The following is a 10,000-nucleotide window of genomic DNA, read 5'->3' as shown; positions in this document are numbered from 1 at the left end:
TCCTCTGCATTAGGGGGTAACTTGATCTTATCCTCTGCATTAGGGGTAATGAATGATCTTATCCTCTGCATTAGGGGGTAACTCTCTATGATTCTTATCCTCTTGCATTAGGGGTAACTTGAATGATCTTAATCCTCTGCATTAGGGGGTAACTCTAATCATCTTAACCCCTTCCTTGCATTAGGTTCTAATGATCTTAGCCTCTGCATTAGGGGGTAACTCTAATGATCGTATCCTCTGCATTAGGGGGTAACTCTAATGAACGTAGCCTCTGCATTAGGGGGTAACTCTAATGAACGTAGCCTCTGCATTAGGGGGTAACTCTAATGAACGTAGCCTCTGCATTAGGGGGTAACTCTAATGATCTTATCCTCTGCATTAGGGGGTAACTCTAATGATCTTATCCTCTGCATTAGGGGGTAACTCTAATGATCTTATCCTCTTCATTAGGGGGTAACTCTAATGATCTTATCCTCTGCATTAGGGGGTAACTCTAATGATCTTATCCTCTGCATTAGGGGGTAACTCTAATGATCTTATCCTCTGCATTAGGGGGTAACTCTAATGATCTTATCCTCTGCAGCAGAGGTAACTCTGGGTCTTCCTTTCCTGTGGCGGTCCTCATGAGAGCCAGTTTCATCACAGCACTTGATGGTTTTTGCGACTGACATTTTCCAGATTGACTGACCTTCATGTCTTAAAGTGATGATGGACTTTCGTTTCTCTTTGCTTATTTGAGCTGTCCTTGCATAATATGGACTTGGTATTTTACCAAATAGAGCTATCTGCTGTATACCACCCCTACCTCTCACAACACAACTGATTGGCTCAAACGCATTAAGAAGGAAATACATTACACAAATTAACTTTTAACAATGCACACCTGTTAATTGAAATGCATTCCAGGTGACTACCTCATGAAGCTGGTTGAGAGAACGCCAATCGTGTACAAAGCTGTCATCAAGACAAAGGGTGGCTACATTGAAGAATTTCAAAAGCATATATTTTAATTTGTTTAACATTTTTTTGGTTACTACATGATTCCATATGTGTTATTTCGTAGTTTTGATGTCTTCAATATTATTCTACAATGTAGTCAATAGTAAAAATACCGAAACACCCTGGAATGAGTTTTTTGACTGGTACTGCACAGTGCACAATGTGCACAGTGCATTCGGGAAAGTATTCAAACCCCTTCACCTTTTCCACGTTTGTTTACGTTACAGCATTATTCTACAATTTATAAAATAAATGTTTTCCCCATCAATCTACACACAATACCCCATAATGACATCACGAATACCCCACAATGACATCACAATACCCCATAATGACATCACAATACCCCATAAAAACAAAGCGAAAACATGTTTTGTAAATGTTTGCAAGTGTATAAAAAATGTAAATGTATTAAATGTAAGTGTATAACTGTATTATTCCTGTATTATTTTTCCTTTACTATTTATTCCCTTACTATTTATTCCCTTACTATTTATTCCCTTTACTATTTATTCCCTTACTATTTATTCCCTTACTATTTATTCCTTTACAGTGGTTTGAGTTACATTATTTCTTATTCCTTTACTATTTATTCCCTTACTATTTATTCCCTTACTATTTATTCCCTTACTATTTATTCCCTACTAATATCCTTACTATTTATTCCTTTACAATTTATTACTTATTTTCTTATTCCTTTACTATTTATTCCCTTACTATTTATTCCCTTACTATTTATTCCCTTACTATTTATTCCCTTACTATTTATTCCCTTACTATTTATTCCCTTACTATTTATTCCTTTACAATTTATTCCTTTACAATTTATTACTTATTTTATTTATTCCTTTACTATTTATTCCCTTACTATTTATTCCCTTACTATTTATTCCCTTACTATTTATTCCTTTACAATTTATTACTTATTTTCTTATTCCTTTACTATTTATTCCCTTACTATTTATTCCCTTACTATTTATTCCCTTACTATTTATTCCCTTACTATTTATTCCCTTACTATTTATTCCCTTACTATTTATTCCTTTACAATTTATTACTTATTTTCTTATTCCTTTACTATTTATTCCCTTACTATTATTCCTTACTATTTATTCCTTACTATTTATTCCTTACTATTTATTCCTTTACTATTTATTCCTTTACTATTTATTACTTATTTTCTTATTCCCTTACTATTAATTCCCTTACTATTAATTCCCTTACTATTTATTCCTTTACAATTTATTCCTTGACTATTTATTCCTTTACTATTTATTACTTATTTTCTTATTCCCTTACTATTTATTCCCTTACTATTTATTCCTTTACAATTTATTACTTATTTTCTTATTCCTTTACTATTTATTCCCTTACTATTTATTCCCTTACTATTTATTCCCTTACTATTTATTCCTTTACTATTTATTCCTTTACTATTTATTACTTATTTTCTTATTCCCTTACTATTTATTCCCTTACTATTAATTCCCTTACTATTTATTCCTTTACTATTTATTCCCTTACTATTAATTCCCTTACTATTTATTCCTTTACTATTTATTCCCTTACTATTAATTCCCTTACTATTTATTCCCTTACTATTTATTCCCTTACTATTTATTCCTTTACAATTTATTACCTATTTTCTTATTCCCTTACTATTAATTCCCTTACTATTAATTCCCTTACTATTTATTCCTTTACAATTTATTACTTATTTTCTTATTCCCTTACTATTTATTCCATTACTATTAATTCCCTTACTATTTATTCCTTTACTATTTATTGCTTATTTTCTTATTCCTTTACTATTAATTATTTTACTATTTTTCTATACTATTTGTTCCATTACTATTTACTACTTATTTTTTATTACTTTAATATTTATTAATGTACTATTTATTAATATACTGGGATACCTTTACTATTGATTCCTTTACTATTTATTATTTACTATTTATTATTTACTATTTATTCCTTTACTATTGATTCCTTTACTATTTATTATTTACTATTTATTATTTACTATTTATTACTTTACTATTTATTATTTACTATTTATTATTTACTATGTATTATTTACTATTTATTATTTACTATTTATTCCTTTACTATAGATTATTTTACCATTTATTATTTATTATTTACTATTTATTACTTTACTATTTATTCCTTTACTATTTATTATTTACTATTTATTACTTTAGTATTTATTACTTTAGTATTTACTACTTTAATATTTATTACTTTAGTATTTATCACTTTAGTATTTATTACTTTAGTATTTATCACTTTAGTATTTATTACTTTAGTATGTATCACTTCAGTATTTATTACTTTAGTATTTATTACTTTAGTATTTATTACTTTAGTATTTATCACTTTAGTATTTATCACTTTAGTATTTATTACTTTAGTATTTATCACTTTAGTATTTATCACTTTAGTATTTATCACTTTAGTATTTATCACTTCAGTATTTATTACTTTAGTATGTATCACTTCAGTATTTATCACTTTAGTATTTATTACTTTAGTATTTACTACTTTAATATTTATTACTTTAGTATTTATCACTTTAGTATTTATTACTTTAGTATTTATCACTTTAGTATTTATTACTTTAGTATGTATCACTTCAGTATTTATTACTTTAGTATTTATTACTTTAGTATTTATCACTTTAGTATTTATCACTTTAGTATTTATTACTTTAGTATTTATCACTTTAGTATTTATCACTTTAGTATTTATCACTTTAGTATTTATCACTTCAGTATTTATTACTTTAGTATGTATCACTTCAGTATTTATCACTTCAGTATTTATTACTTTAGTATTTATTACTTTAGTATTTATCACTTTAGTATTTATTACTTTAGTATTTATCACTTTAGTATTTATTACTTTAGTATGTATCACTTTAGTATTTATCACTTTAGTATTTATCACTTCAGTATTTATTACTTTAGTATTTATCACTTTAGTATTTATCACTTTAGTATTTATTACTTTAGTATTTATTACTTTAGTATTTATCGCTTCAGTATTTATTACTTTAGTATTTATCACTTCAGTATTTATCACTTCAGTATTTATTACTTTAGTATTTATTACTTCAGTATTTATTACTTTAGTATTTATTACTTTAGTATTTATTACTTTAGTATTTATCACTTTAGTATTTATTACTTTATTATGTATCACTTCAGTATTTATTACTTTAGTATTTATTACTTTAGTATTTATCACTTTAGTATTTATTACTTTAGTATGTATCACTTTAGTATTTATCACGTTAGTATTTATCACTTCAGTATTTATTACTTTAGTATTTATCACTTTAGTATTTATTACTTTAGTATTTATCACTTTAGTATTTATCACTTTAGTATTTATTACTTTAGTATTTATCACTTTAGTATTTATCACTTTAGTATTTATCACTTTAGTATTTATCACTTCAGTATTTATTACTTTAGTATGTATCACTTCAGTATTTATCACTTCAGTATTTATTACTTTAGTATTTATTACTTTAGTATTTATCACTTTAGTATTTATTACTTTAGTATTTATCACTTTAGTATTTATTACTTTAGTATGTATCACTTTAGTATTTATCACTTTAGTATTTATCACTTCAGTATTTATTACTTTAGTATTTATCACTTTAGTATTTATTACTTTAGTATTTATTACTTTAGTATTTACCACTTCAGTATTTATTACTTTAGTATTTATCACTTCAGTATTTATCACTTCAGTATTTATTACTTTAGTATTTATTACTTCAGTATTTATTACTTTAGTATTTATTACTTTAGTATTTATCACTTTAGTATTTATTACTTTAGTATGTATCACTTCAGTATTTATCACTTCAGTATTTATTACTTTAGTATTTATTACTTTAGTATTTATCACTTTAGTATTTATTACTTTAGTATGTATCACTTTAGTATTTATCACTTTAGTATTTATAACTTCAGTATTTATTACTTTAGTATTTATCGCTTTAGTATTTATTACTTTAGTATTTATTACTTTAGTATTTATCACTTCAGTATTTATTACTTTAGTATTTATCACTTCAGTATTTATCACTTCAGTATTTATTACTTTAGTATTTATTACTTCAGTATTTATTACTTTAGTATTTATCACTTCAGTATTTATTACTTTAGTATTTATCACTTTAGTATTTATTACTTTAGTATTTATTACTTTAGTATTTATTACTTCAGTATGTATTACTTTAGTATTTATTACTTTAGTATTTATCACTTCAGTATTTATTACTTCAGTATTTATTACTTTAGTATTTATCGCTTTAGTATTTATTACTTCAGTATTTATTACTTTAGTATTTATTACTTTAGTATTTATTACTTTAGTATTTATTACTTTAGTATTTATTACTTTAGTATTTATTACTTTAGTATTTATCACTTCAGTATTTATCACTTCAGTATTTATTACTTTAGTATTTATTACTTCAGTATTTATTACTTTAGTATTTATTACTTTAGTATTTATTACTTTAGTATTTATTACTTTAGTATTTATTACTTTAATATTTATTACTTTAGTATTTATCACTTTAGTATTTATTACTTTAGTATTTATTACTTTAGTATTTATTACTTTAATATTTATTCCTTTAGTATTTATCACTTTAGTATTTATCACTTTAGTATTTATTACTTCACTATTTATTAATTTACTATTTATAACTTATTTTTTAGGACTTTACTTTTTGTAAAAGCTCAGTTTCCAAGTCTCTTAGTATTGTGTTTGAAGGCGGTGTTGTTAATAAAGTTGTGTTGTGTTTGAAGGTGGTGTTGTTAATAAAGTTGTATTGTGTTTGAAGGCGGTGTTGTTAATAAAGTTGTGTTGTGTTTGAAGGCGGTGTTGTTAATAAAGTTATGTTGTGTTTGAAGGCGGTGTTGTTAATAAAGTTGTGTTGTGTTTTGTAGGTGGTGGAGATTGCCCCCGCGGCCGACCTGGACCCTCATCTAAGAGACCGACTGACTTCTGACTCTGTCAAACTGGCCAAACAGGTAGGGACACACAGAAACAGAGACAGAAACAGACAGAGAAACAGACAGACACACACACACACACACACACACACACACACACACACACACACACACACACACACACACACACACACACACACACACACACACACACACACACACACACACTCACAAGCACTCTGCCTGCCTACTGATGATTGACTTGACTGCTCTGATGAATCCATCCATAAGTCTGTGAGCGTTTACTCTGCCTGCCTACTAATGATTTGACTTGACTGCTCTGATGAATCCATCCATAAGTCTGTGAGCGTTTACTCTGCCTGCCTACTAATGATTTGACTTGACTGCTCTGATGAATCCATCCATAAGTCTGTGAGCGTCTACTCTACCTGCCTACTAATGATTGACCTGGCAGCTCTCATGAATCCATCCCTTTCATCTGGCTGTTCAGAAATTAATAATAGATATCTCTCCCTATCAAGATCACTGAGGCATCATCCTCGTTTGCGTGTGTGTGTGTGTGTGTGTGTGTGTGAGAGAGAGAGAGAGAGAGAGAGAGAGAGAGAGAGAGAGAGAGAGAGAAAGAAACCAACATAGGGCTGATTTGTTCCATAAACACTAAAACATGGCGTCTTCACATCCCAATGATCGTCATGGATGTGGAAAAATAAAAGCAGTGGAAATATCCTTGTCCAATCGCTATCAATGAAAACATAAAATAGATTACAGGGTTGAAGGGAACAGAGGAGAGGTGGGGTGGGAGATGTTGTAGAGGATGAGAGGAATCAATAGTTGAGCCAGTGAGGGAACGAGGGAGAAAGGATAGAGATGATGGGTTTGATGCCCGATGAGGATGAGGATGCCCGATGAGGATCTGTGATTTGTGATTGAAGGATGTAGAACAAAAAGTAAGAACATTGTAGAATAATAGTGAAGACATCAACACTATGATATAACATATATGGAATCATGTAGTAACATAAACATGTGTGGAGAGACGAGAGGAGAGGAAGATAGGAGATGAGTAAGGAAGGTAAGGAGACCCCAGAGTCCTGAATGGAATGGAGGGATACAGGTTAAAGGAGGAGATGAGGTAGAAGAGGAGAGAGCTCTTAAGTGTCCTGAATGAAAAATGTGATGGTAGGATGGAAAGATGAAGGGGAGAGGAGGAGACGAGGTGTAGAAGCCCCCAGAGAGATGAAATTACAGAGAAAGAGAGGGAGAGATGGAATGAGAGAGAGGGAGAGAGAGAGATGGAATGAGAGAGAGAGGGAGAGAGAGAGAGAGAGATGGAATGAGAGAGAGGGAGAGAGAGAGATGGAATGAGAGAGAGAGAGATGGAATGAGAAAGAGGGAGAGAGAGAGAGATGGAATGAGAGAGAGGGAGAGAGAGAGAGAGAGAGAGAGAGAGAGAGAGAGAGAGAGAGAGAGAGAGAGAGAGAGAGAGAGAGAGAGAGAGAGAGAGATGCAATGAGAGAGAGGGAGAGAGAGAGCGAGAGAGAGATGGAATGAGAGAGAGGGAGAGAGAGAGAGAGAGATGGAATGAGAGAGAGGGAGAGAGAGAGAGAGAGATGGAATGAGAGAGAGGGAGAGAGAGAGAGAGAGAGAGAGAGAAAGATATGGAATGAGAGGGAGAGAGAGAGAGAGAGAGATGGAATGAGAGAGAGGGAGAGGGAGAGAGAGATGGAATGAGAGAGAGGGAGAGAGAGAGATGGAATGAGAGAGAGAGGGGAAACAGAGAAGGGGAGAGAGAGAGAGGGGAAACAGAGAGAGAGAGAGAATAGAGATATCTACTGGGTGAAATTCCACAGTGTGCCATCACAGCAGCAAGATTTGTGACCTGTTGCCACAAGAAAAGGTCGACCAGTAAAGAACAATCACCATTGTAAATACAACCCATATTTATGCTTATTTATTTTCCCTTGTGTACCCTTAACCATTTGTACATTGTTACAACACTGTATAATATGACATTTGTAATGTCTTTATTGTTTTGAAACTTCTGTATGTGTAATGTTTACTGTTAATTTTTATTGTTTATTTCACTTTTGTATATTATCCTCCTCACTTGCTTTGGCAATGTTAACACATGTTTCCCATGCCAATAAAGCCCCTTGAATTTGAAAATTGATTAGATAGATAGATAGATAGATAGAGAGAGAGAGAGAGAGAGAGAGAGAGAGAGAGAGAGAGAGAGAGAGAAATATATATAAAACAATGGAGTTAGCTGAGATGTGGAGTGATGAAAGGAGAGAGGAAACAATTGGATGGAAGAGAGAGAGAGAGAGAGAGAGAACAGACATTTTGTTGACATTTTAGCTGTGGGCTGTGTCTCATATCGTACCCTTTCACCCTTCACCCTTTCACCCTACATTACATTAAAGTAGTGAACAGGGTACCACTAGGGATGGAGAGTATATCCTTTTTTTTCTCATCATTCCAGAGTAATTTGTGAGATAGTTCAACCTGTCATGTCAGAGTGAGAAATGCTGTTGTTATCCCCTAGGCAGATTACTGCAGGTGTTTGTTTGTGTGTGACAGTGTGTGTGTGTGTGTGTGTGTGTGAGTCTGTTTGGTGTGTGTGTGTGTGTGGTGAGTGAGTGAGTTTGTGTCTGTCTCATGATGCATTCTGCTGTTGTTTGATAAGTGAAGCCTAAGTACCTTAGAGAGAGAGAGAGACGGTAAAATAATGAGAGAGGGAGAGCGAGATGGAGTGATATTGAGAGATGGAGAGAGAGAGATGGAGAGATATTGAGAGAGGGAGAGAGAGATGGAGAGATATTGAGAGATGGAGAGAGAGAGAGATGGTAAAATATTGAGAGAGGGAGAGCGAGATGGAGTGATATTGAGAGAGGGAGAGAGAGAGAGATTGAGTGATATTGAGAGAGGGAGAGAGAGAGATGGAGAGATATTGAGAGATGGGGAGATGGAGAGATATTGAGAGAGGGAGAGAGAGATGGAGAGATATTGAGAGATGAGAGAGAGAGATGGTGAAATATTGAGAGAGGGAGAGAGAGATGGAGAGATATTGAGAGATGGAGAGAGAAATATTGAGAGATGGAGAGATATTGAGAGAGGGAGAGAGAGATGGAGATATATTGAGAGAGGGAGAGAGAGATGAAGAGATATTGAGAGATGGAGTGAGAGAGAAATATTGAGAGATGGAGAGAGAGACATATTGAGAGATGACAGATTTGAGGGATGGAGAGAGAGAGAGAGAGAGAGAGAATCAATGAAAGGGAGAGAAGAAAGAGGGAGATTATTTTTTATTTTGAGAGATTATATCAGGCGGTTGAGTATTTCTTTGTATGTTAGGGCTGTGACGGATACATAGAGGGAGCATGTTCTCCCCTACACACACACACACACACACACACACACACACACACACACACACACACACACACACACACACACACACACACACACACACACACACACACACACACTGTCACACACTGTCACACACACACACACACACACACACACACACACACACACACACGACAACCCACTACTTCCATTGAGATATCAATTGCAATCAAGAATTTCTTGTTTTTTTTCCACAGAAGTGAACAGCATGGATGCTGCCATTAGTAATAGGCTGTCAATCAAATAACTACTTTAATAAGACAGGCCTGTCAGCTTGTTTGTGTGTCAGCTTGTTTGTGTGTGAGGAATTAGTCCCATTTTCAATCACCATGTAGGAAGGGCAACTGACGGCCTGCCGGAACTCAGTCTCGGTCTCGATCTAAAAATGTTTTGCTGACATGGCTAATAACAACAATAACAATAACAATAGCAACAGAAAAGTTGCACAACCAAAATTTCTAAAATGCGTTTTGTATTATCTTCTTATGGCTGCAGGGGCAGTATTGAGTAGCTTGGATGAATAAGGTGCCCAGAGGTGCCCAGAGTAAACCGCCTGCTACTCAGTCCCAGTTGCTAACATGTGC

The 10,000-nt window shown here is 32.3% G+C and overlaps 1 protein-coding gene across 1 annotated transcript in view; it reads left to right on the top strand.

The window, feature by feature from the left end:
• LOC110518778 (pyruvate carboxylase, mitochondrial) overlaps positions 1-10,000 on the top strand; it is a 484,892-nt gene that overhangs the window by 56,903 nt on the left and 417,989 nt on the right. The window contains 1 exon segment of the mRNA XM_090183451.1: positions 5,979-6,062. Coding sequence (XP_090039577.1) covers positions 5,979-6,062 — 84 coding nt within the window.

The sequence above is a fragment of the Oncorhynchus mykiss genome, chromosome 9 (assembly GCF_057628025.1).
Source record: "Oncorhynchus mykiss isolate SJ-2025 chromosome 9, ASM5762802v1, whole genome shotgun sequence".
NCBI lineage: Eukaryota > Metazoa > Chordata > Actinopteri > Salmoniformes > Salmonidae > Oncorhynchus > Oncorhynchus mykiss.
The sequence above is the reverse complement of the archived record's forward strand: the minus strand, read 5'-3'. Positions and strand labels throughout refer to the sequence as shown.